Source organism: Harmonia axyridis, chromosome 4, assembly GCF_914767665.1.
Source record: "Harmonia axyridis chromosome 4, icHarAxyr1.1, whole genome shotgun sequence".
Lineage (NCBI taxonomy): Eukaryota > Metazoa > Arthropoda > Insecta > Coleoptera > Coccinellidae > Harmonia > Harmonia axyridis.
In genome coordinates, this window is record NC_059504.1 from 2,560,460 (window position 1) to 2,588,119 (window position 27,660).

A 27,660-nucleotide genomic window follows, 5' to 3' on the forward strand; every position below is an offset into this window, starting at 1 on the left:
AGAACCATAGAAAATTCATGAATCATATCGAATAAAAATACCTAATATTTCTGTGACCACAAGAACACCAGAGTTGAGATTTTGGGTTTTGATCTGAAATAGCAGTTTCAAGCTCCATGCCAAATTTTATACAGATCACACAATCAGAACCATACACAATTAAAGAAGATTATAGGATAAAATACTCAATATCTTCGTGATTATGAATCCGGTCAGATTGAGATTTTGCGTTCTTATAAGGAATAATAATTTGAGGCCACCTGCAAAATTTCGTGGTGACAGCTTCATCAGAATCATAAATAATTCAAAAGAATATCGAAAAAAATGTCAGGACCTTTTGGGAACCACTGGTATAAGTGGTCTCTAGAAGCTCCTATGTTCCTGAAAAAATAATCTCTCTAACTATCATGGTTCGAATAATGAATCGGAACAGTTCAACCTAGAGCGTACTTCACGTCAGTGCTTTCTTATTTTTTTCTATACACTGGTTGAGTTTTCTATGGTTCTGACGACGAAAATTAACATGAAATTTTGCAGGAAGCAGGATTTGCTAACACGACACGAAAAATTTCAACTCCGTCAGATTTGTTGTCAATTTAATATTGAGTTTTGGTTTTTATATTCCATTTTGAAATATCGCACAAAGCATGTAATATTTGTAATATGTAGACACAATCGAATCTGTCAAGAAAATCCGTTCTACGAAGTGTAGATTATAGAAACAGTTGTATTGAAACTAGACTGTTTTGATTTCATCAAAGGAAAAAGCTTGTTTTCATTTTCCGAACATCTGTTTATATGTTGATAACCCAAGAACGAAAAATCAGATATTACGTAAGAATCTACCATTTGTTTATCAGGGTGCAGTTGAAAGAATTTCATTCATTTTTCAATCATCGCGCAGGTGGTTGATCTTAATTTGATCTTAGAAGTCTGTGCTTTACGTGTTTCGAGCAAATTGCTCATTTGGAGTTGAGTGATAATTGCTTTTGTGCCAAATTGAAAAAAAAATGTAAGTTTATTACTTTGATTCTTTGTATTAGGGGAGAGCGGGGCTGAAAGTGCCGCGGGTAAATTGTGCCGACGCGAATATCTCGTAAACAGAAAGAGATAGATATAAGATAGCAGTTATTCACGTAATGCCTAACAGTCCGGGACATGCGCATGCCAGTTTAATTCCGTCCGCCGAAGGGACAGGGTGTCAGTGCATGTGTGTGTATTCGAGCTCTACGTAAGTAAATATTTTCGTCTCAATACTTTTTGGTCACAAGCTGGCATTTTTCGTCCTTTTAATATGAAAGTTTTAGTAAAATGTTTGTCGTTTATCCTAGTTTGTTATGCAGTATGATTATAATGCTTAGAGCGCTTTGATATTTATATGTAGGGCAAAATATCACACTCGCATAAACGGGGTAAAATGTGCCGTTCATGGGGGGCTGCTTGTGCCGCGGCACAACCAACCCCACGGCAACCTTCATTGTTTCTGTAATACTTAAGTTTATGCGAGCACTTGTGGAAGATATAAAATACTTTTTGCCATGATACTTCATCCTGTATTTATTGTCTTTGACAGAATGAGGAATTACAAGCGGAAAACTCAAAGGGGAACTACATCCCAAGATCTTCTAAAAAGAGCGGCTGATGCAGTCATCAAGGATGGACGTAAATTAAAAACAGTTGCACGTGAATTGGAAATTTGCCATACAACTCTTCAAAGGTATGTCAAAAAAATTAAAAGTGGACTTACTCCTTCGGTTGGTTTTAAATCTAGAATGGTGTTTAGTGAAGATCAAGAGGCACAACTGTCTGAGTACATTTTGAAAAGTGCCTCTATTTATTTTGGTCTTCTACCAGAAGAAGTACGACAACTTGCTTACCAGTGTGCCGTGAAGTTTAATGTTCAACACATCCCACCATCTTGGCATACCAATGGTAAGGCTGGCAAGGATTGGTTTACAAACTTCCTGAAGAGGAACTCTACTCTTGCAATAAGAACACCAGAAGCTACCAGTGCCGGACGCGCGAGCTCGTTCAACAGATATAATGTAAATCAATTTTTCGAAAAACTTGGCGACTTGATTACAAAATATAATCTTACTCCTTCACGTATATGGAATTTGGACGAGACTGGTGTCACAACTGTGTTAAAACCGAAAAAAATTTTGGCTGAAAAAGGAACAAAGCAAGTAGGAGCAATTGTTTCATCTGAACGTGGAACTTTAGTCACTGTTGAGCTAGCGGTGAGTGCTCTGGGAAACTCGATTCCGCCGATGTTTGTTTTCCCGCGTTTGAAATTTAAGGACCTGTTTATCCGAGGTGGTCCTCCTGAGTGTATTGGGGCTGGTAATCAATCCGGTTGGATGACAAACAAAGAGTTCTTAGTGTTTATGGATCATTTCATAAAGCATACTAAGCCTAGTCCTGATGAACCAGTGTTATTACTACTAGACAATCATTCATCTCATATTGATATTGATGTGATCGAAAAGGCCAAGAAAAACTCTGTTATATTATTATCATTCCCACCACACTGCACCCACCGTCTGCAACCCCTGGATGTTGGTGTCAACGGCCCATTCAAAGCATACTGTTCTAAAGCTCAAAACAACTGGCTGAGAACTAATCCCGGGAAAACTATGAGCATTTATGAAATACCAGGTATTGTAAAATACGCTTTGCCGCTTGCAGCAACTCCTATCAATATAAGCAACGCATTTAAAAAGGCTGGCATTTGGCCCTATGACCCAAATATCTTCACAGACAAAGATTATGCGCCGTCTTCTGTCACTGACCGCCCGATGCCAGAAAATCGACCCTCACAAGATACAGACCACTTTCCTGTCCCTCTAAACAATCAAGAAAGGACTGCTGAATATCTTAATGACTCAAATAATGTCGGCTGCAATATAGAGATTGAGACTACTCCATCAATTCTACAGCAAAGCGACTGCAGCGTTGAACCATCAGGTAATCCAGAACATGTGGGACGTCAATGCTCTCAGGAGACTACCCCTTGTTGCAGCTTCCAACTTCCTCAATCATCAGCTGATAACAACGCGGGAGATGAAAATACAATAATTTTCTCACCAGACCTCATAAGACCACTGCCTAAAGCACCTCCTCGATTAGTTGGACGCAATAAAGGACGTAAAAGAAAGACAGCTGTTCTTACGGACACTCCAGAGAAGGATGCTTTGGCCGAAGAACATGCTAATAAAAAGAAGAAAAAAGAGATTGAAACTACAAAGAAGGGTAAAGGAAAATGCACGGGACAAGGTAAACAAGCAAAAAGAACGACTAAGAACCCCGCTAAGAGAAGAGTCTTGCAAGATGATGACACTTCTGATGAGGAACAAGATTGGTATTGCATCATATGTTGTGACGCATATTCTAATTCTGCCCCTAGAGAAAAATGGATTCAATGCATAGAATGCAAGAATTGGGCCCATTCACAATGTATTGACGATGAAGAAAGCCCAGCATTTGTATGTCCAAATTGCTATTCTGATCAGTCATCTATAGAGTAACTGGTTTTGTTTTCTCTAAAAGACCAAATATAAGTTTTTTAATTTACAATTCGGAAGAAATCTTCTTTATTTTTTTTAATGTAGTCCTGAGAGACTGATATATTCAATAATTGATCTCATTTGTTCAAAAATAAGTTCAAATTGTTGACTGAAATGTGTTTTTATATTTGCAATAGCTAAATAAGTAAAGATATTATGTTTTTCTTTATTATTATGCTTATTGTTATATATAACTGAATTTTAAGTTATGTTGATTAGTTAAAAGTATAAGCAATAAATATATTGTTGAAAAAAATTGTGTTTTTAAATCCTAAATTAATTTTCATTCACGTAAAACACCTTTAATTATCAACGGCACAACCGACCTCAGCTACGGCACAACTCGCCCCAAAGTGGGGTTGGTAGTGCCTTCCCGACTTTGCTTAAAAAAATGACCTTTTCTTGAAAACCATTGAAATTGTGTCAAATCTGTGAGTGAATTCTTATTGTAGATTAAATTTGGCTTATGATGAACTACTTCTTTCAGAAATAGTACTTTTCTTATCCGAATCATATGAGAATTTGTCAAAATCGGCACGTTCAGCCCCGCTCTCCCCTACTGATTCTTTGTATGTAAGTCAAGTCATACTTCGTCTTTATTATATTTTTCGGTTAATTTTCCCCCCTATTCTTTATTCTACACTTATATCTAAGTGAACTGAAATTTGCTTGGAAATGTAGAATTTTGGTGCATGATATTATTCCCTACTTTGATGATGACTCAACAGTAACTACTTATTTTGAGATTCGGGAATATGACTCGAATTGTAAATCATTTACATTACGTCAAAATAAAAATTTAATTAGAATTTATCTAAATATTGGAATTGATTCAAACCGAAATTTGACTCAGGTGGTTGTTGAAAAATTTCATATCTGTGCGCATCCTAGAAGAATTCTGTGAATTTGCATGACAAATATTCGTTCTTTCGTTTCTGGCAAATTGATTCGATCATTTTTATTCATCTCTAACTGCATGAATTTGTATTTCTTGAAAAATAGGTATGCCTGTTATAGAAACATAAAGTATCGAAAAGATTTTTAAAATTATTTACTTTCAGAAGTACCTAATCATAATGATCTGAGGGATTGATGGATATTTGGATTATGGTGGAACAGAAGTCTTCAATTCTAACTGATTCTTCGTTTTGAGAGAGTATGAGCTCATACTGAATTCGAGAAGATTCTGCATGGTTGATACAATTTGAGAAGGACTCAATGGAATTTTTTCCGGTGTTTCTCTCGATACAAGCATCGATAAGTTAAGTATAGAATCTTCTGTGTTTAAGGATTAGTGGACAGGAGTGGAAAATGTTTTACATTCCAAGAGAAGAGAGGGAGGTAGAGAAGAACTTGAAAAGGTGAGAAAATTCTAAAGTTATTCTGGTGTTTAACTATTTGTTTCTCTCTTTCCGTCTTTCTGTCCAAATGTGTGTAATTTTCAAATTTTGAGCAGAGAAAGATCTCGAACGTTTTGGTTCGATTCATGAAGAATACGAGGTCATAATCAATTCTTCCTATCCGGCCGCCGTGAACACGATAACTCTCGAACGGAAATTTTCAGGGTAGGTTTTTCGTTTCACTTCGAAATTTGAAAAAAAAAGTAAAAATTGAATTTGCCCCCAAAGATCGTTATATCTTCAGAATTATCCATCACAGACCGCTCAAATAGAAACGTTTTCAATCATCAAGTTCCGATCTAAAACATACTGAGGTTTCAAGGACGTAGCTTGCGTCCAGGAGAAGTTGCAGCCTCGGGAATATTGTCAATTTTTCTCTCGAAAATTCGATGAAGTAATATTCAACTCTAAACTAGAATTACATTTCTTCCTTGAAATTTGTGCTACCATCTACTTGTAGAGATTCTAAAAATTATGCTATAGAAGTATTAGTGGTAGACCAAGAGATTGAGAGACATCTCAGATTATCATCAGTTTTAACGATTCGCAGATTGTTTGGTATTTTTCCTATAAAATATAAATCAAGTTATATCTAGAGTTGAATCTGGTTGAGGTTTAGATGTATAACAACATAGGGTTTTCCATAGCTTTGATACAATTCAAAGATAAAAAAAAAAATAAAAATTATTCAGTTAGGCACCAATTTTTTTTTCAATACATCGATTGTTAAAGTAGCTGTATGGCAGGTGGCAACGTCTTGTTGGAATCACCATTTTCTAGGAAAAATTGAGTCCAATCACTCCATCATCATATCCATTTTAAATTTTATCATTACCATTGCAATGGTGACATCATAATCATAAAAATTCAAAAAGAATATTGAAAAAAAACAAGGAAAGCGCTAGCCTGAAGTTTTTAAGCTCTCAAAAAATCTCAACTTCACGCCAGTGTCTTCCTCGTTTTTAATTTCAAGTTCTTCACTCAATTGTATCACATTCCTATATTGAGACATCTAAATTACTACGAACCCAGCTCAATAATGTCTTCAATTGACCTGATCAAATTGTGTGTGAATCCCATGATGGTATTGTATAGTGGTGTTTTTAGTCAGTTTAATCTAGTTTGATCCGAAACAATGAAATTATGTTTACTAGATTGTCACGATGCTATTCCATTGAAGTCTCGCTTTGTTGATGTTACATGATTGGAAAAATTGTTGTTATGACACTTTTTGATGGATTGACCTTACACATGAATGAAGAAGCTCATCTTCTTACACAGGTCTCATTTCGTTGACTCGGTAGCAATCTGCACACTATAAGGTTTCCTATTGGTCTCCCTCCTGGTTTTTTCCTAACTAACTTCACAGGGTGATTTATCAACAACAAAAAATTTCCTATTAACATATAAAGGGTGTTTTTTTTAGAGCTATAGAACTTTAAATTGCAATAAAACAACGATGGATTATTCGATTGACATGAATTTTATTTATCCGCAAGATAATCTTGTGGCATTACATTTTAAATATGATTTCTGGCATATGACCGCCACGGCTGGCTCGGATGTAGTCCAATCTGGACGTCCAATTTTCGATTAATTTTTCCAACATTTGTGGCCGTATATCGGCAATAACACGGCGAATGTTGTCTTCCAAATGGTCAAGGGTTTGTGGCTTATCCGCACAGACCAATGACTTTACATAGCCCCACAGGAAGTAGACTAGCGGTGTTCAATCACAAGATCTTGGAGGCCAATTCACAGGTCCAAAACGTGAAATTAGGCGGTCACCAAATTGATTGTGGCACGAGCTGTGTGACATGTAGCGCCGTCTTGTTGGAACCATAGCTCCTGGACATCATGGTTGTTCAATTCAGGAATGAAAAAGTTATTGATCATGGCTCTATACCGATCACCATTGACTGTAACGTTCTGGCCATCATCGTTTTTGAAGAAGTATGAATGAATGATTCCACCAGCCCATAAAGCGCACCAAACAGCCAGTTTTTCTGGATGTAATGGTGTTTCGACATACACTTGAGGATTAGCTTCACTCCAAATGCGGCAGTTTTGTTTGTTGACGTAGCCATTCAACCAGAAGTGCGCTTCATCGCTGAACAAATTAAAATGGACGTAGTGCGCGATACGTATTCCGCACAGAACCATTATTTTCGAAATAAAATGCACTATTTGCGAGCGTTGTTCAGGCGTGAGTCTATTCATGATGAATTGCCTAACTAAACTGAAAATAAATCACTTGACAGCTGTTAAATCGGTCGTCACCTTGAACAGTAATGCCAACTTAAAGTTATATACCTCGAAAAAAAACACCCTATATCTGGAGTTGCTTCATTTCTAAGATACATGGCGTTGAAACATCAAAAATAAAGCAGGGACCGACCTGTTTATTTGAACTTTTCCAATGGAATTATGCAAATATTAAGAACCCTAAATATTTACATCTAATGAAAATACACCCTGCATGATTGCAGATATACCCAGTTTTCTTTGAGAATTTGAAAAGAAAAATAACATAATTAGTTATACAAACAAGAATCAAATTGTTAAATTCCCAATAATTGACAGATTCAAATGGACATATTAATTTATCTCATGTTTATCGTTTCTTAAGATAGTAATATCATACATATTGACTTTTCTTTTATCAATGCAAAAAGTGTATTATCCCTCACTAGTACATTTAAGTGACACCTTCTAAGAATACAAGAGTTGCATAATTTTCTCATAGAATGACTTCACAACTCCTGTAATTTATTATGAAAAAAATTCAGATTACCAACTTAACTAAGCTCGTCTAAATTTTATCAGAACGTATGTCCTACATATGTAGCTCCGAAAACGTTTGAAGTACTCTCCTTTCTTATATAAAAATGAATATTCATTCAATTTTCATTTTTTTTGGCGAATCAAAATTACTCGCTCTTCTACAATATGTATAACTCATTCAATTAGTCATTCTCTTGTATGACCTCTAATTGACCCTAACACCAAAAAATTGCAGTTGTTCAAACTCGATTTCACTTGTTCTAATCGGTTTTTACTCTGAACTCATGGACGAACAAGATGGAATTTTGATGCAGTTCAATAATATCCTCAAAGTGAAGAACATCTTATCGTTCAATTCACAACTTCAACATTTGAGTTTATAGTTGGTGAAGAACAGGCTACAAAAAGTGTAGGAAGCGCGTTATTTTTTTTTTTTTGTATAAGCTGGAGTATTTTGGGAAAAACTAAGGCGATAAAGTTTTAAAAAATTGTATTTCGAGTAACCAGAAGGTATGAGATACAATTTTTGTTCAGATAAATTACTTTTCACACATTCCATTGTTTTTCAGTGTTGATTTTCTCAATACTTATTTCTCATTTTTATTTTATTTTCTCAAAGAATGATTCTTTTTCAATTTATTGATAATCGATTGGTATTTTCATCTAATATGATATAGTAAATAGCATTTTGTTTTTATTTCAGTTTTTTTCCAAAAATATTTTATTTCAGTTGCAAGTGAAAAATGAAGGAAACAACTGAAATATTTTCGAAACTGCCCACTTTTTTAAACTGTTAAGTTTTGGCTGTAAAGGACCTACTGCCTTCCTAGTTTTTTCAAAAACTACTTTTAATAGTCAAATTGGAAATTCATGACATAATCAAAATATTGAGAACAGCACAAAGAAGTTCTTATAAAAGATGGACGAAATGAACTTCAGAAAAGTATGAAAGGTATTGATAAATAGGTTAGTATTGAACAATAACAAAGATATACAAAGACATAAAAATTAATAACTAATAAAATAATAATAAAATAAAATAATAATAAATAAAATAAAATAAATTTTTGTTTTCAAAAATTAATAATTGTTTGTATTTTCTTGTATCACATAAAAAATAATAGGTTTTGGTTGATGGACCTTTTTAATTCTGAATTCAGAGTATTCAGATCATTTTGTGTGTTCTCTCGTCAGAAATCTCCCGGCAAGTTATTCAAAAACTGTAAGTTATGTAGAATGAATAATTAGTTTTTTAATAGTTTTATGATTTAAATTGAGCTTGTTCAATGCAAAGAGTTTTGACATCGTCAATTTTTATTTGTTTTATTAACTCAATATTTTCAAATTACTTTTGAACTCGTTTTTTATTTAGATTAATATTATCCTTCATTTCTCTGAGATTAATCTTATTCCAATAATTCAATCCGTACGCATTCATTCCAAAAAATAAAGTACATTTTTCACAAACATACCTATTTCAAATGCTATATGGTTGAAAGAGACTTTCTGGTTCCCAACACCGAAAAAAAAAGAAAAAGAAGAGATCAAAAACGATTAGTCGGCAATATTTTTTGTTTTCACAATTTTCATTTAAAAACTGACACTTTTAGCATTTAGCAATGCTCAGAGAGGACGCTAGTTACAACTGTCAAAAAACGTAAAATTGAAAATTTTCAAATGGGATTTATTAAATATAAAAAACTATTGGGAAAATAAAAATTCTCATTTAAACAGTAAACACCTGGTATCTCAGAAACCTCTTATATTTATATAAGGCCTGTTGAACAGAATCAATTTATTTTGAGGTCTTGAATCTACAATTCAGAGATTGGTCATTCTTGGATGTATCACCCCCGTATATACATTATTTGTTACAGTGATTTTTATCCACATTTTGAATCACATTTCTATGTGTTTTTTCAGTCAATGACCATCAAAACAAAAATTATGAAACACTCACAAAGATTCATCGAAATGATTCAGAAAAAGATATTCTATTATTTGTTTTTCGATGTTCCAATTTCTTATGGAAAGATAACTTAATTTACCCTAAGTATGTATATATCAGAATGTAAGTCATGAGGCCGTTACGTCTAATACCAAATAGTATTTGGTAACATTTTAGGTAAGCACTTGTGATAATAATTATTATTTGTGAATCCTGAAACAGCTGTAAACAAATTATCTCACCTTTCAGAGACACACAATAGTTGATGCAGATCAATATCGAAGTAAGCGTGTGAAAAATCGAAAAATACTTCAAACATTGGATGGATTTCAAGCAAATAAGAAAAGGTAATGGTAGTCATATTTGTTCCAAAAGCTGCGCCCCACCACTAATATTAATTACCAACTTTTAAGTACCAATAATATCTTATATTAAATACAGTTCGACCATAACGTTCCCACTGTTGCTGTTTCTTTTATTCATCTGTGATTAATCTTTTTGATGACACCCAGTGCAATTCGTTCTTAAGAGGATACTGTGAAGGAAATAGTGTATGCAGAAAATAGTGAAAAAAAAATAGTGAGTTCACAATTTTTCTGTGGAAATGATTTGCAATCAATTTTTTTTTTAATTGAAAACGGAAAAAGTAAGAGTACAAAATTTGTTGAATGGAGAATTTTATCTTTAAAAAAACAGATTAGCGTTGAAAATTAAATTTGAAGCCCTTAGTGAAAATGCCCGGATATTTCTTACCAAAAAGCATTTGCGATATTTGAATGTTTTTTACGTTTAAATTTAAATGATCCTTTTTCAAAATTTTTTGTTTGTTTTTTCAAGAGAGTTTTACCTCCCTACTATTTTATGATATTGTTATGTCATCTTAATTAAATATCTACATTTCGTAATATACTAATTCATTAAGCTGTACGGAAATGAAAAATAATAATTTTGCATTACATATCGTAAAAAGAACGTCATTGAGAACCTTTTCATTTCCATTAATTGCTGCTAATTCTGTCATTTTCAATCCATAATTTTTTACAGGAGTTCAATACAACTTTCAATGTTTTTCGAAAAAATGTTTGGACGCAGAGCGTTGTTACTTTTGCTGCTCATTTTTTGTGTTTGTTCACCAGGAATTTTAGCTGAAAGACAAGAAGGTAAGATATTTCAATATTAATAATGTCGAATTTTATACGACACACCATTTTACTGCCATATGTGAATTCTTTGGAATTTTAGGCACTTACAATCTTCAGAATTAATTTGAAAATATATATATTCTCAACTTTTACTCATACAGGGTGTTTCATTGGGAAACGGAAATACTTCACAGGTGCATAGGTGGCACCAAGGCGGTTCTGGAGATACCCCATTTATTGGGTCTTACTGTCTTCGTAGCCGAGATACTGGGTGTTTTATGAATTTTGCCCGTTTCTTTCTGAGGCCATATCAAATGAACCACCCGGTATATTTTCTTCATATTTGGCAATTATGTTCCTAATTGAGAGCCCAAACGTATCATGCAATAACCGCCTTGAAAATCCAGGTCCGGGTTAACAAAACATGCAAACATGAATCGTTTGAATCCTCGAAACAACACCCTGTACATCGGAATTTTGAAAATCTGTTTTAATATTCGGAAACACCACTAAAAACTAAACTGAGACGTGAACTTCGAATTTTCGCGCAGACAGATTTACTGCACAAATTTTCAACGTAAAAGTGAAGTTTTTAAGAACTTGGATACCTGAAAGTGGTTTGAAGTGACTTTTTACAATGAATTATCAAAAATATTGAATCCATAATTATTTCAACATTACTTTGTAATTCATTTTTATATTGGTTTTCCTTTTTATAGCTATACTATTTCAGTTTCTATTTATTGAGAATTGAGTTGCATTAGGTTGATATCGTATATTTTGAAACAATTATCAACAAAAAAATATAATAACAAAATAATTAATCAATCTGAATTATTCTAAACAACAATGGTCTTCTGTCAAAGTAATGGTTGTCAACCTACTTGATTGAATACGAAATTTTATGATTATTTGCAGTAGTGAAAAGCTCTGCTGAAAGAAACAACAGACTTCACACACGAAAGAGGACTATGATCTCATTAACTAACTCATAGATTAATCACTAAAAGTTACTTTGAACCACTTCCAGCAAACCAAATTCTTAAAAAATTCACGTTTTCGTTGAAAATTTGTGCAGTAATGAGAAACGACGAGAGACTGACAGAGTAACTCAAAAATAAAAACTGAAATGGTATACAGCTATAAAAAGTAAAACAAATGTAAAAATGAATTAAAAGTAATCTTGAAACAATTATGGATTCAATATTTTTGATAATTCATTGTTAAAAGTCATTTCAAACCACTTTCAGGTATCCAAAGTCATAAAAACTTCACTTTTACGTTGAAAATTTGTGCAGTAAAACTGTCTGTGCGAAAATTTGAAGTACACGTCTCAGTTTAGTTTTTAGAGGTGTTTCCGAATATTAAAACAGATTTTCAAAATTCCGATGTACAGGGTGTTGTTATGAGGTTTCAAACGATTCATAATTTTTTGTTAACCCGGACCTGGATTCTCAAGGCGGTTATTGCATGATAAGTGGAGCTCAAACAAAAATGTGAAAATATTGAAAATAGTATAATATAATTTAAAATGACAACGATTATATCTCAACTCGTTTAGAATTCATGAAAAAAATGAACAAAATAAAGTGCAACATCCTGTATCTCCGAAGAGATTCGAGAAATTTACTTGAAAAATCTTCTTATTTCAACAAGAACCATCACTTCATATAGAATTGGACCAGAATTTCGAGACACTTCGCGTTGAAAGAGAAAAAAATAAACTATATAGTGTAATATTTGCGGTCTTTGCTAATATCCCTCAGATTAAAGCTGAAATGTTGACAAACAATCTTCGTCATCTCAGTATATGAATTCCCCCACAATCAAAACGAAATGGGCTTTATTACCTTGAGTTAGAAGAGCCCATTCAGCAACATCTCTAAAAAAGCCCAATTCAATAAAGGAAAGAATCTACATTATAACTTTATAACTTCCTGTTGTTGCAAAGACGATTAAGTGATATTAGAAATACTTAATTTGTCAACTATCGATCAAAACTTATTCGCTACGCCAATTTTATACATCTTTTTCTAATTGAATAATTCAAGGCTGTAATGAACAAGTCAAGATTCTCATCTTCACAAGCACCCAAAATTTCCGTTCGTTTATTTATATTTTTTCAGCAACGAGGATCCGTCGAATATTTGACTGAAACTAGGGTTTACCAATGAGAAATCAAGTTTTTTAATTGCATGCCATTTGGATGTCAAAATAACAACTTAAACATTCAATTGGATACTTGAATAAAAAAACAGCCCACTACTTTACTCCCCATAGTAATTTTTATTTGATAGTACACCTAAAATTTCAACTAGTTCGCTTTTCTAATTACGAAAATAATGTGAAATTTTTCAGTTCTAAGGCAAATCCGTTCATTCTGCCATACCTTGTAAAGGGTGTTTTTTTAGAGCTTTAGAACTTTAAATTGCAATAAAACAACGTTGGATTATTCGATTGACATGAATTTTATTTATCCGCAAGATAATCTTGTGGCATTACATTTCAAATATGATTTCTGGCATATGACCGCCACGGCTGGCTCGGATGTAGTCCAATCTGGACGTCCAATTTTCGATGACTTTTTCCAACATTTGTGACCGTATATCGGCAATAACACGGCGAATGTTGTCTTTCAAATGGTCAAGAGTTTGTGGCTTATCCGCATAGACCAATGACTTCACATAGCCACACAGAAAGACGTCTAGCGGTGTTAAATCACAAGATCTTGGAGGCCAATTCACAGGTCCTAAACGTGAAATTAGGTGGTCACCAAACGTTTCTTTCAATAAATCGATTGTGGCACGAGCTTTGTGACATGTTGCGCCGTCTTGTTGGAACCACAGGTCCTGGACATCATGGTTGTTCAATTCAGGAATGAAAAGTTAGTAATCATGGCTCTATACCGATCACCATTGACTGTAACGTTTTGGCCATCATCGTTTTTGAAGAAGTACGGACCAATGATTCCACCAGCCCATAAAACGCACCAAACAGTCAGTTTTTCTGGATGTAACGGTGTTTCGACATACACTTGAGGATTAGCTTCACTCCAAATGCGGCAGTTTTGTTTGTTGACGAAGCCATTCAACCAAAAGTGCGCTTCATCGCTAAACAAAATAAAATGGACGTAGTGCGCGATACGTATTCCGCACAGAACCATTATTTTCGAAACAAAATTGCACTATATGCAAGCGTTGTTCAGGCGTAAGTCTATTCATGATAAATTGCCAAACCAAACTGAGAATAAATCACTTGACAGCTGTTAAATCGGTCGCCATTTTGAACAGTAATGCCAACTTAAAGTTATATACCTCGAAAAAAACACCCTATAGTTTTTATTTCATATGTACACCTAAAATTGCAACTACGTCGCTTTTGTAATTACGAAAATATTGTGACATTTTTCAATTCTAAGGCAAATCCGTTCATTCTGCGATAACTTGTAGAACAAAATCGTGCGTGAATATCTCAGTTTCACACAGATTTCAAGGTTATATTTCATTATTATATGTTGGTACTCGGAACTCTCCTGTTACGGATACAGAAGAATATCTAGATTTTTTAAACTCTTCAGATCCTCACCAACACCAAGCAAATACCTTCTCATGGGCAGACTATCTGGTACTTGGATTCATGCTGATCATATCTTGCGGTATAGGCGTATTCTACGGATTCTTCAAGAAACAACAAGAGAGCAGTGACGATTTCCTTTTAGGAGGTAGCAAGATGGGCACCATCCCAATGTCGATGTCCCTTGCTGCAAGGTATGTCCCCTACTCCTCCGATACTTTTGTAACATCTACAGAACCTATACACCTTGCAGTTTCGTCACAGCAATAGAACTCTTGGGCAACCCAAGTGAAATGTACAACTACGGACTTCAGTTCTGGATGATTTGCATCGCCTTTTTGGCAGTGGTGCCTCTAACTTCAAACCTCTACCTCCCAGTGTTTATGGAGTTGAGGCTGACCAGCAGCTATGAATATTTTTCTTTGAGGTTCAATTCCACCACCAGGTATATAGCTAGTGGTCTGTACATCTTCCAGATGGTTCTTTACACCAGTGTAGCTGTGTTTGCTCCAGCTTTGGCCCTTAGCAAAGGTAAGATAGGAATTTTTATGACATCTGTGAGGAGTGGTGATGAGAATGTTTATTTCCAGTAACTGGACTCGATGTTTATTTGGCTGTAACCGGAGTTTACGTAGTTTGCATTTTTTACGCTTCTCAGGTGAGTTTTTAGTAGGTAATGTAGTTGCTTTAGTTTTAGTGTAGTCCTCAATTAGATCCTTGAAGAATACCATAGACTTATTGATATTAGAAGCATATTGCTTCTAATTGAATTCTACATTTCAGGGTGGCATGAAAGCTGTGATTATAGCTGACACCTTTCAAACATTTGTGTTGATAGGATCTTTGATAGCGATTGTGTGGATTGGTCAAAAATTTTTGGGACCAGATGCTAAGGTTTGGTTGGATAATTACCAAACAGAAAGGCTGGAAATATTCAAGTAAGTTATTTCTATTTTGAGTCTAATTTTCGAAAGTAAAATCAGGAAAGCAGGATTTTGAAGACCTCATAGCTGTATACATATAAATATAAGGAGTTTTTCAATGACAGTTTTTATTTTTATAGAATTTTATTAACTTAGTTTTCTCAATTTGATTATAACGGGTGTTTTTTTTTCGAGGTATATAACTTTAAGTTGACATTACTGTTCAAGATGGAGACCGATTTAACAGCTGTCAAGTGATTTATTCTCAGTTTGGTTTGGCAATTCATCATGAATAGACTCACGCCTGAACAACGCTTGCAAATAGTGTAATTTTATTTCGAAAATAATGGTTCTGTGCGGAATACGTATCGCGCACTATGTCCATTTTATTTCGTTCAGCGATGAAGCGCACTTCTGGTTAAATGGCTACGTCAACAAACAAAACTGCCGCATTTGAAGTGAATCTAATCCTCAAGTGTATGTCGAAACACCGTTACATCCAGAAAAACTGACTGTTTGGTGCGCTTTATGGGCTGGTGGAGTCATTGGTCCGTACTTCTTCAAAAACGATGATGGCCAGAACGTTACAGTCAATGGTGATCGGTATAGAGCCATGATTATTAACTTTTTCATTCCTGAATTGAGCAACCATGATGTCCAGGAGCTGTGGTTCCAACAAGACGGCGCAACATATCACACAGCTCGTGGCACAATCGATTTATTGAAAGACACGTTTGGTGACCGCCTAATTTCACGTTTTGGACCTGTAAATTGGCCTTCAAGATCTTGTGATTTAACACCGATAGAATACTTTCTGTGGGGCTATGTAAAGTCATTGGTCTATGCGGATAAGCCACAAACCATTGACCATGTGGAAGACAACATTCGCCGTGTTATTGCCGATATACGGCCACAAATGTTGGAAAAAGTCATCGAAAATTGGACGTCCAGATTGGACTACATCCGAGCCAGGCGTGGCGGTCATATGCCAGAAATCGTTTTTAAAATGTAATGCCACAAGATTATCTTGCGGATAAATAAAATTCATGTCAATCGAATAATCCATCGTTGTTTTATTGAAATTTAAAGTTCTATAGCTCTAAAAAAAACACCCTTTATTTCAATTTGAACAAAGTCATTTATTATTATTATTTATTTGATTATTATCATTGCAGTATGACTTCAGATATGACCGTTCGTCACAGTTTTTGGTCAGTTGTGATAGGAGGTACTTTCTACTGGATGACCATGTTCTGTTCAAACCAGGCCTCAATCCAGAAATACATGTCGGTCCAGTCTATATCGCAAGTGAGGAAGTAGGTTTATTGTTTATTTATAATGTTTTTTAACACAATTTTCCCCAACCCTTGTGTTCTATGTAGGCTTTGTTACTATGTACCTTAGTCACTTCAAACACACCACAATTTACACAACAGTGTAGACTTGAAAAATAAAATAGGAATGTTTCAGAGCCTTGTGGGTCTCCGCTTTCGGGCTGATTCTCGTCTACAGCTTGAATTTCTACACGGGTATGATCATGGTGACCCGGTTCAAGGATTGTGACCCACTCAGATCATGTGCAATCGGAGATTCTGATGAATTGCTGCCCTACTATGTGATCACTGAGATGGGACATCTTAAAGGCATCATGGGATTCTTTGTCGCTGGAATATTTGCCGCCAGTTTGGGGTAAGGTATTATTATTATCACAGAAAAATTAACGCACATTCTGAAAATCTCAATTTTAATGAAAGTTAACTCTACATTGACTTTATAATTTATTTTTTATGTTCTCTCGAGAAGGTTTTGAACGAAACAAGATACATTAAATGGAAGAAAAATTCTGGATTTCACCGAATCTTATGTGAAAGAAGAGAAATAAACAATTTTCAAAATACTGGAATGCTGATGGGTGATTTAATACTTGGTATTTCCACCCCTTGCGTTAATTACAGCTCGGCAACGACGGTTCATACTCAAAATGAGTGATCTTACAATGTTCTGATCTAATCCTTCCCAGATTTCTCTGAGTTGGATTCCTAAGTCATTATGGCTGGATGATTTTCTGAACTTCTCAGCCTTCTATTGATGTTGTCCCAAACCTGCTCAATCGGATTGAGATCTGGACTTCTTGCTGGCCATTCCATTCGAGAGACTTCAACCTCTTCAAGGTACTCCTGAACGATGCGCGCACGATGGGGTCTGGCATTATCGTCCATAAAAATGAAATTTTCACCAATGTATGGGGCAAATGGCACTACATGCTCTTCAAGAATGTTCCTTATATACCTATCAGCATTCATAGCTCCATTATCAAAGACCACTAGGTCTGTGCGAGCAGTCAAAGATATTCCACCCCATACCATAATCGATCCTCCCCCGAAACCAGTAGTTTTCAGAAAATTGCACTAAGCATATCTTTCATGTGGACGTCTGTATACAAGGGAACGTCGATCACAATGATAGAGGCAGAATCTAGACTCATCTGTGAAGAGAACTCTTTCCCAATCAGCCTCTTCCCAATGGATAAGCTCTCTCGCAAAATCCAAATGCGCCCTTCGATGGGCTGGGGTAATATTCTCTGAGGCGATTTCTTATTGTCTGAGTGCTAATTTGCACCCCATGAGTTTGCTCAAGCTGATTTTGAAGGAGGCGAGCGGTTGTAAACCGTTGTCTCAACGAAGAAACTCTCAAGTAACGTTCTTGAATGGCAGTTGTTACCCGTGGTCTACCCTGTCCTGGTCTTCGGACATTCATACCTGTCTCCCTGAATCGCTGCAACATTCTGGACACACTTATATGGGAAACTCCAAACCTTTCTGCAATTCTTGTGTATATCCACCCTTCTTCTCGCAAAACTACCGCTTGGGCACATTCCTCTTGGGTCAAATTGCGTGTTTCGCGTTGCATAGCGATCGAGTGTAGAAAATCAAACGAAAGAAAAACTATTGATCACTAGAATTGATCGAGAACAACTGATTTCAGAATGGAGCCAATACATTCAAAATCTGATAATCTCATCTTTTCTTATTCCTGCTGGGAAAAAACATCTGTATTGAAGAAAAACGTTGAAAGTGGATAACATATGCATGCATAATTCTGATAAAAATAATTATCATTGAGAACATCTTCAGTTGTAGAATAAATTTGAGAATTCCATAATGTGCGTTAATTTTTTTGTGCATTGTAGTTGGCATCACATCCGAGAGTTTTGCCAAGAGGTTTTAGTCTAATTGATTCAATATCGCCATGTGTCCAATCCAGTTTGCCAGACGGAGATTTCCATTGCTGGATATTCTTATTGGCTTCCAGCAAGCCACATTTCCTCACATGTAAAGTAGGTAAATCAAGTATAACCTCAAGCCTGCTGTGAGAGTTGTGTGTCTAGCTACCGTAACGCCAATACAGGCCAGCGTCTCCAGTTTCTGCAGCCAGCTGCTTGTGGTGACCTCTTCGGTTTTCATCCACCAAGCTAAAGACGCATAGGTGACAATGGGACGTAATACCTACTGCAGTGTATAACCACAGTACCATATCTGGTCTTGTGCCCCATATTTTTCCAAAGAGTCTTTTGCTTATTTTTAGAGTGAGTTATAAAAAAAGGAATTGAGTCCAATTGGATCAGTAGCGACATCAGCTTTTAAGAATAGTAGGGCAAAGGAGAGACCAGGATTTTTTTTTGAGGGGGGCCAAGGTTTTCAGTTTCATCCAGTTTACGCTAAATTCATTTTGTACTTTTTTGACATCAATCTCCGATTTCAACCAATTTTAACGTTTTCAGAACAGTGGCTTCAGCCCTGAATAGTTTGTCAGCAGTAACGATAGAAGACTTCATCGAGGGAGCCTTTGATTTCAAGGTGCCCAAATCTAACGGTGCCTTTTGGGCTAAGTGCATCTCGATAGGCTATGGAGCCGTCAGCTTTGCTCTGGTTTGTCCAATATCATCACTATGGATCTCTTGACTTTATTGTTTTCTGTATGTGCAGGTTTTCGTTGTTGCCAAACTGGGCAGTGTGATGCAGGTGGCCATCAGCTTCAACGGGATGGTTGGTGGGATTACACTAGGACTTTTCACGTTGGGCATGTTCTTTCCTTCAGCTAATTCTAAGGTGAGGTTAATGTTTGTCCATAATTTGGAAGAAAAGTAAAAATAATGGGTAATTATTTTTTAGGGTGCCATATTTGGGAGTATAGTAGCAGTGGCTCTGATAACGCTTATGTGCATCGGTCAACAAATATCCATCGCCAGCGGAAGTCTGGAGCAGATCAGAAAAGAGACTAGCATTTCAGGTTGTTCGAATGTAACCACAACAGAAGTTCTCACTCCAATCCTGGGCCAAGGTGAAATTACTTCGATTGGGTAAGCTTCTACAGGGTGTCCCGGTAAGAATGCGACAAACGAATACCATGAATTAAAGTCATCATGGAGGACCCGGATCAAGATGTTTCAATCGCCTGAGTGCCTTCGTTGGGGATATACAGGGTGATGTTCATCTTATGAGTGAAATTTTACAGTTCAATAACTCTTTAACTAATCGACCGAATAATTTCAAATTTTGAAGTTTCGTCACCCTTTCCTATCATCTTCCTTCAAAATTTCTGAATTCGAGTAAATCAGATCCGGACTAGGAAAATTTCAGACTTTTCCTATTTTCGTGAATATTGGATCACCCTGTAAGTGAACATTATGATTTTTTTCCGTTTTCGGAATCAGAAAGAATCAATTCATTATAAAGATTTTAAATCTCTGCTTGGCACGGTCATACAGCGTGATCAATAAACATTCACTTATGGGTGAAATTTTTTTAGTTCAATAACTCTTCAAGAAATCCACCGAACGATTTCAATTTTTCAAGTTTTGTCGCCCTTTACTATCGCCTTCCTTCAATATTTCTGAAATCGAGTAAATCAGATCCGGACTAGGAAAATTTAAGACCTTTTCTATTTTCTTGAATATTGAATAACCCTGTATGTTGATATCATTCTTTTTCGTTTTCGTAACCACAAAGAATTAATTCATAATAAAAATTTTGAATCTCTGCTTGGTGCCATCATTCAGGGTGATCAATAAACATCTCTTGATGAAAAAAATTTCATAGTTCAAGATTTCTTGAATTTATCGGTAGAATTATTTCGAAAATTGAAGTTGTTTCACCCTTCATGAATGTTTCACCTAAATTTTACTCAAATTATTTGAGAAAACTTTCAATCAACAAACTGGATAAAGAATAGAACAAAAACAGCAAATAAATTGAAAATATTTGATCTTGAAAACAATGAATCAAAAATAAAAAATTTTCAGTTCAGCAGATATTGTTCAAAATTATATTCCTCCATTTTAATACATTTTTGAGCACGTTGGTATTATATAGTTGTTCCACAGATTTCGCTATCGTATTCGATCAAATCGGTTGTATTTCTTTCATGAGGGAATGTTTATTGGTCACCCTGTATGACGGCGGCAAGCTGAGTTTTAGAAAGTTGATTATGAATTAATTCGTTGTGTTGAAAACGAAAAAAATTATGATATTGACGTACAGAGTGATCCAATATTCAAGAAAATAGAAAAAGTCTAAAATTTTGTTAATCCAGATCTGATTTAATCGATTTCAGAAATATTGATGGAAGGAGATAGTAAAGGGCGACAAAACTTAAAAAATTGAAATCATTCGGTGGATTTCTTGAAGAGTTATTGAACTAAAAAAATTTCACTCATAAGGAAATGTTTATTGATCACCCTGTTTGACCGTGCCGAGCCGAGATTTAAAAGTTTTATAATGAATTGATTCTTTGTGGTTCCGAAAACGGAAAAAAATCATAATGTTCACGTACAGGGTGATCCAATATTCACGAAAATAGGAAAAGACTGAAATTTTCCTAGTCCGCATCTGATTTACTCGAATTCAGAAATTTTGAAGGAAGATGATAGGAAAGGGTGACAAAACTTCAAAATTTGAAATTATTCGGTTGATTAGTTAAAGAGTTATTGAACTGTAAAATTTCACTCATAAGATGAATATCACCCTGTATATCCCCAACGACGGCCCTCAGGCGATTGAAACATCTTGTTACGGGTCCTCCATGATGACCTTAATTTATGGTATTCGTTTGTCGCATTCTTCCCGGGACATTCTGTATATGATGAAAAAAATTAAGATCAATGTTCTATGCAACTAACTGTCAAATTATTTCAGTGATCCCATCTTCGTACTCTATAGAATATCCTACATCTGGTATTCTATGATTGGCTTCTTGATAACTGTTATCATGGGGCTGTTGGCGTCGTACGCCACTGGTTCAGAAGGGTCCGGGGGGATTGACGAAAGGTTGCTAACTCCAATCGTGAAAAACTATTTTCTTACCAAGGGAAAACTGGATGCAAGTCCAAAAATAACAGGAACTGTAAATATAAGCATTTCTTTAAACGATGACGTAGATACTCATAATAGTAATGTTGTTATTTCAGAGAAAGCCCTATAGAGATAACGCAGAAAACTGGAGGAATTACAATTATTGTTCACTTAAATGTTACAGTGATAATTATTTATTTATTGATCGGAGTTCATACATTCCCATTTGATGTTGATAATTTTAGAAATTAATATTTACTCATATGTATAATTTTGTTAATTATTTAATTTGGTTAATAAATTTTTTGTATTTTTCTAATATTTAACAGAGCAAGATTTAAAAGTTTCATTATGAAACTGAAAATGCAGCGAAAAAATAATTTTCCCTATTTCAGTATCGTAATGAGTTCATTACAGTTCTAAAAACAGTGCTTTAATGAACTCATTACAGCATCGTTTTCAGTTATATTTTTCGTTTTGTGGTTGTCTCTACTGCCTTCCAAACCTATCAAATTTCTACAAACGTCAAAAATTGTCAACATAATGTATAATTTGGATATAGTGAAATGATTTGCAGCATTATTCGCAATTTCTCTTAATTCTGGTGGTGTTAAATCGATTTCGTCAGACATAATTCACGAATTTAATGCGTAATTTTAAATTGTTTCAAATTTCGAAACGTTCGATTCGAATTCAAATTCCGTAATGTGTCAATTTTCGTAACAGTCACACCAACTACCAAGATACAATACAAAAGTCACTAGGATGTATAATTTGAATTTTTCAATGAATTTCGACAATATTTCATAAAGCTTGACTGAAATAGAGAAAATATCGTCTAATACTCGTTGCAGAAGGCAATTCCAACACTCTTGCGTTCGAAATTTCGCATTCGTGTTGGAATAGGAGCTCATTCTGCAACTTGTTTCAGAATATACTATTCAGGCTCGGAATCCATGCCCAAAAAGCTTTAAAAACATAAAAATAGTTTGTTGTCGAATAGTTAATTTTTTATAAAAATGAAGGAACCTCTGGCGTGAAGTCCGGATCTTTAGAGCGTACATTCATTGATGCGTCAATTGTGCCCTTGGAGAAATATGTATACGTAACATTTTTTTATTTAAAGTAAAATTCCATTTGAAAATCAATTCGTTGAAGAAAACCCCATCGCCATCTATTCACACCCTACTCAACTAAACCTCGCTGATTCGAACAAAAAATAGAATACTGTGTTCGCACGTACAGCCATCTCCGAACAAAAGACCGAACTACTAGTTAGTTCTATGCGCTTTCTTTAGATGTCGTCAAATTGAATTTGAAATGAATCGAATTCAATATCGAAAATGAAACATTTATTTGAATCAAAAATCACATTTTATTCAATTTTAACATGATATCCGAATTAGAAGATTTTATTTTCAAATTTTTTTCAATGTTGTGATGTGTTCGGTTGCAAGTTTTGAAAGAATAAATAAAACCTTGCACCTGTTCTCAATTGATGAATAGCCAAAAAAAAACAAAGAAAAAATCAATAATTTTTATTAGAAAATTCAAAATATATACATTAGAATAACAAGATTTAAAATTCAAAAAGAAATTACCCCGATTCAATGGTAAAATCTTCGCAGCCATTTAATTGTGTTAACTTCAGGGTGTTTTCGTTACAAAGATGCAAAAGTGCAGAAAAAGCGAGGGCACATGTAAGTTCTTTCTTCATCGATTGGGGTAGGACTTTGGATACATCGCTGAAAGCTTTTGAGAACGTTGTCGAGTCGATTTTTTTCGATTTCTGAAAAAAAAAATCACATAAATGGTTAATATTAAGTTTTAGCACCATTACATATATCGTAGAAAAAACCTTACCTCTGCTGCCTTTTCGCTCAAAATTTGCCACATGAAACCTTTAAGTTTTTTCATATCCATTTTTTTGGCTTGCTGAGCATATGGAATGTACACTTTCGGAATCTACAAAAGAGGGAATTTTGAAATTATGCAAACCGTAAGACTCTTCAGAAACTCACATATTCTGGCGCGTCCACTAGGTTGTCCCCCATGAAATTCTGATCGACATTCAAGGCCTCCACCCCCTCCTCAATATCATTGCCTGGATCGTTATCCATATGATCCATTCCGTCATCCATGCCTATATCGTGATTCTGGAAAAATTTAACATTCTTCTTATAAGTGTTAAATTTTTTTTGGTAAGTTTATTAGAAATCAAAATTATTTTTTGAGCAAATTAGTTAGCAAAGGGCTTCAATAGACCCCATTTGAAGTGGTGAGGGCTCTTCCAATGAAGAGACCTCTTTATCCCTATTTGAGGTCAATTGGTCAGCTTGTCTTGAGTTGAGGGTTTTCCAATAAGAGGTTTAAATTTGAATAGCCTGCTATCTGGACAGCTGTCACCTTCAAAACTGTCATTTTTTGACATTTGACAAGTAAAACTACGCCATTACTAGAGATGGAACGATACACGCTTCAGCATTGATATTGTTGAAATTCACTACAATAATGGTGAAAATTTTGCAGTTGCAGTTCGTAAAATTAAACAATCGTTATTTCTCGAAGAGGTGATCACATGTGGCCACTGAGATCTTGAGTTTTAACACCTTTCGAAGTGTGAGGTATAGACCAATGCTTCATAATCGATTCAAATGCAGAGAAAGGTTAAAAAAAATACAAAGTTGAATAAATTAATCACTCACATCTTCATCTAAATGATCCATGGTGTTGACCTCGTCTTGAGTCTTGTTCAGAGCAATTGCATTTGTATCTTTTGGCTTGCATATAAAAGGTTTGATCATTAATTCATATAAGTTATCCATCATGGACCGAATATTTTCATCGGACAAGGGAAGGGTTATTTTACTGAAAAAAAAGAATGAAAGTACTCCACAGATTTTGTGCTCATGTCCGAATTATAAAATTTCATCTATGTTTTGAAAATTTTTCATTTCCTGAAATAGATGATGAATACCGGTATCTGTTTTTCCATGCAAGTAGTGGATAAGATGTACATATATTTTTTATTAATTTAACACTTCTCATTTAATAATTTCAAATATACTGTATTCGAAGAACTTTACAATTTACACAATTAAATTTTTTTACCTGTCGGGAACTAATCTTTTTTTGAATTTAATCTTCACCATATTTTCTAGAGCCAACCTCGCTTCAGCGCCTTTCTTGAAATCCAGCGGTTGTGGTTCATACCGTTTAATTTTTTTCTTCTGTCTGATAATGGATTGAGCCTCCTCAACATTACCTGAGAATATAGATTTATCCCTTTTTATGCACTTCAGTTTCCAATGGCTTGGTCCTGCCCATATTTTCTCGATGACCTTTAATAATATATACAGGGTGAGTCTTGAAGCTGTACATTAAATTTAAACATGGATGTTTTGATAGTTTTTCTGCTATTTGGAATGGAGAGAAATATAATCTAATTACAATAATAAGAATCTTCTCGGCCATTCTTAAGATATAAATGGTGTAACTTTCCCACCTCCAATTCCATAACACCCTGTTGAATTGAAAACTTTGAAATCGCTTACCTTTCCGCTACCGAGAGTGATAAGACTGTTGTATGAATATTCAGATCTTGCAAAGTCCATATCTGAGGTTATCAAGTCAACAATATGGGGTACATCATGCTTTACTTGATGAGTTAAAAAGTCTTCTGTGTTAGGTACATCATCATCTTCTTCATGAGCATCTGCAATTTTTCGAATAAAATATATACTACTTTCTCATATTAGCCAAAAATTACCGAAATCGTTAAAAACATCGTGTATAGTGCCATCCAATTCCGGTACAGGAATTCCTTGATTGTCATAAACAACCACATCTTCTAACAATTTTTCCGCGTTATTTTCAGTTTGGCTCCTGAAAAATTCAATTTGTAGGGCAAAATTACAAATAAAAAAAAATAATACATACTGTTCTTCTTCTGCTGCATTTTCCAGATTCAAAATGAAGTTTTGGAAAGGAACGCAAATGTTTCCAGTTTTTGGAAGAAGATCTGTATTGAAATTTTTTTGTTCCTGAAGACAATCCAAAGTCTCATCAGGTCCTGTTGTCCAAGCCTTATCACCGCCTCTAAAAATTATAAACATAAATGGAAATAATAATCCGTTTGAATAAATTAGAATAAGAATTAAGAAAACTCACAAGGCTAATAATTTATAACAGGCACTATCCATCGGTAAACTATTGGTAAACAAGTTTTCTACAGTACTCAGACTAGAGTCGATTCTATTAGAGAAAAATACAGATTCTAATTGTGGAATTTCAGTGAGTAAAGTGTTTCGATCCTTAACAATAGTATTTCTCACTCTTTTTCTCTTTTTTCTAGTAGGCTGGGTAGCATTATTTCCCAATTCTGCATCATCTTCAACTTCATTTCCTAAAAGAAATTAATTTGATTCAGAAAAAACTTGTTCCAATTTGTTCGGTTATCCTTTCGTTACCACGGTTCACATATACCTTTATCTTCAAGTTGGTTCTTTTCAACAAACCGTGACATTGAATGAGCCAACTTTAAACCTTGCGCATGCAAGTCATCTACACGTAAACCATATACTTTAGCACCAATATCCAATGAGGTACTAGCTACTTGTAGTGTATTACTGCTCTGTTTTTTGGATAAGATGCCCAATAAGTCAATAATATGAAGCTGCCAAGCAACTCCTGTTGTTATTTTCTGAAACAAACGTAATACTTTCAATGAAAATATTTCTCAAATGGGAAAAAATCATTTACATTTTCAGAAAAAAGTTTTATGCAAAGTTGAAGATGGTCTTTCATCTCTTGTTCTCCATTAAATCTGAAAGACTCATTAATGGGAGTGGTTGGAGTCTCTTGAGCTTTTTTGTGTACTTCAATGATGCTACGTCTTGAAGTTCTTTCAGATTCATCATTAATTGGTTCCTAGAATTGAAAAATTTAAGGGAACGTGATATTGCATTATACATAAGATTAATTACTGTTGGAATTGGGGTATCAACTAACATCAAAGTTCTCCTCCTCCCCTTTTTATTATCAATAGGTGTGGAAAATGCCATTTTATTTGTCGTAGGGTCTTTATTATGATGCTCGACGATTTTTATTCTTTAAGTGCTTACAATCTTGTAACATAAGCTGTAGTAGATTAATTTTAAAAATATAAATAAACATATAAACAACATACAACGGTTTCTAGGACAGATTTGAAATCGAAGGGTTGAACTATTTTGATTCTTCAGATTATTAGAACTACCGTGTAGACGTAGCAATACAATTAGTGACAGTCTCCACTTCAAACACATTAGATTTAAGGATAAGATCATTAACTAATTTAAATTAACCGAAATTCGTAATGTGTTCTTAAGTTAATCATAAGACATGTATTGTACACACAATCAAGTATTAGATATTTTCATATAATAATTAGAAATGTGGTTTTGTAGTTTCAGTAAGATACGTATAGACATTGTTTAAGGAGAAGATAGTTGGTTACTCGCCCTGCAAAGGGCATTGGATGTGCGTATGTGGCGGTACCTATTAGAATTATGTGGCAAACTCAGAATTTTTGGGGTCCATCCTAATGCGCCCTCTAGGCGGCTATTTCTATAATCATTTGTCGGTAAAGAGGTTTCTACATTGGGTACAAAACTTGACGTGAAGAGTAAATAATCGGAGCCAAGTAAAGTAGAAACACTTCGATGTTTATGACCCAGGTTTCGAGCTTGGGATTTTATTGCTTTGGTCGTAACGGGGTTTGTTTTTGTTATCGGATTTCGCTCATTCTTACATACAGTTAGAAGGCTTCAAAAAGACGGATTTTCAAGAATTTTTTTCGCGCAGACTATTCAATTTATTAATTTGAAAATTGGTGTACATATTATAATAACCTTATAATATATTAACATATTTTTTATTTGTCAAAATAATCTTCGCGAATGTTGCTATCGCCGATCTCCTAGAGCTCCGCAAA

At 34.8% G+C, this 27,660-nt stretch overlaps 3 protein-coding genes across 4 annotated transcripts; 2 read left to right on the plus strand and 1 right to left on the minus strand.

The window, feature by feature from the left end:
• Positions 1-1,038: 1,038 nt before the first annotated feature.
• On the plus strand, positions 1,039-4,135 carry LOC123678245. Its single transcript, XM_045615154.1, has 2 exons — positions 1,039-1,231; positions 1,574-4,135. The coding sequence occupies exons 1-2, from the start codon at positions 1,140-1,142 to the stop codon at positions 3,525-3,527; spliced, it is 2,046 nt and encodes a 681-aa protein (XP_045471110.1). The 5' UTR covers positions 1,039-1,139; the 3' UTR covers positions 3,528-4,135.
• A 6,009-nt stretch (positions 4,136-10,144) lies between these two features.
• LOC123678445 (sodium-coupled monocarboxylate transporter 1) lies at positions 10,145-22,000 on the plus strand. Its single transcript, XM_045615475.1, has 13 exons — positions 10,145-10,277; positions 10,743-10,858; positions 14,418-14,607; positions 14,667-14,944; positions 15,004-15,071; positions 15,197-15,351; positions 16,512-16,652; positions 16,807-17,025; positions 19,118-19,265; positions 19,323-19,445; positions 19,509-19,696; positions 21,531-21,738; positions 21,803-22,000. Exons 2-13 carry the CDS (start codon positions 10,762-10,764, stop codon positions 21,914-21,916), a joined length of 1,929 nt encoding a protein of 642 aa, XP_045471431.1. The 5' UTR covers positions 10,145-10,277; positions 10,743-10,761; the 3' UTR covers positions 21,917-22,000.
• A 1,209-nt stretch (positions 22,001-23,209) lies between these two features.
• On the minus strand, positions 23,210-26,933 carry LOC123678342 (condensin complex subunit 2-like). 2 transcript variants are annotated; one of them, XM_045615325.1, is made up of 12 exons: positions 26,672-26,933; positions 26,448-26,615; positions 26,172-26,388; positions 25,857-26,091; positions 25,626-25,784; positions 25,456-25,571; positions 25,241-25,401; positions 24,798-25,027; positions 24,392-24,554; positions 23,708-23,842; positions 23,550-23,651; positions 23,210-23,475 (listed from the first exon to the last, which is right to left on the minus strand). In XM_045615325.1, the coding sequence occupies exons 1-12, from the start codon at positions 26,747-26,749 to the stop codon at positions 23,284-23,286; spliced, it is 1,956 nt and encodes a 651-aa protein (XP_045471281.1). In that variant the 5' UTR covers positions 26,750-26,933; the 3' UTR covers positions 23,210-23,283. The 2 variants fall into 2 exon arrangements, with proteins under 2 accessions (XP_045471281.1, XP_045471282.1); XM_045615326.1 differs by having other exon boundaries at positions 26,697-26,832.
• Between the last annotated feature and the right edge of the window lie 727 nt (positions 26,934-27,660).

Coding starts and splice junctions, on each gene's coding strand:
- LOC123678245 (XM_045615154.1), top strand. CDS start 1,140: ATGCCTAACAGTCCGGGACATGCGCATGCCAGTTTAATTCCGTCCGCC. Junction 1,232..1,573: donor TGTGTGTATTCGAGCTCTAC/GTAAGTAAATAT, acceptor TGTCTTTGACAG/AATGAGGAATTACAAGCGGA.
- LOC123678445 (XM_045615475.1), top strand. CDS start 10,762: ATGTTTTTCGAAAAAATGTTTGGACGCAGAGCGTTGTTACTTTTGCTG. Junction 16,653..16,806: donor TCTATATCGCAAGTGAGGAA/GTAGGTTTATTG, acceptor GGAATGTTTCAG/AGCCTTGTGGGTCTCCGCTT. Junction 19,266..19,322: donor GAGCCGTCAGCTTTGCTCTG/GTTTGTCCAATA, acceptor CTGTATGTGCAG/GTTTTCGTTGTTGCCAAACT.
- LOC123678342 (XM_045615325.1), bottom strand. CDS start 26,749: ATGGCATTTTCCACACCTATTGATAATAAAAAGGGGAGGAGGAGAACT. Junction 26,389..26,447: donor TAAAACTTTTTTCTGAAAAT/GTAAATGATTTT, acceptor CGTTTGTTTCAG/AAAATAACAACAGGAGTTGC. Junction 23,476..23,549: donor TGAGCGAAAAGGCAGCAGAG/GTAAGGTTTTTT, acceptor TTTTTTTTTCAG/AAATCGAAAAAAATCGACTC.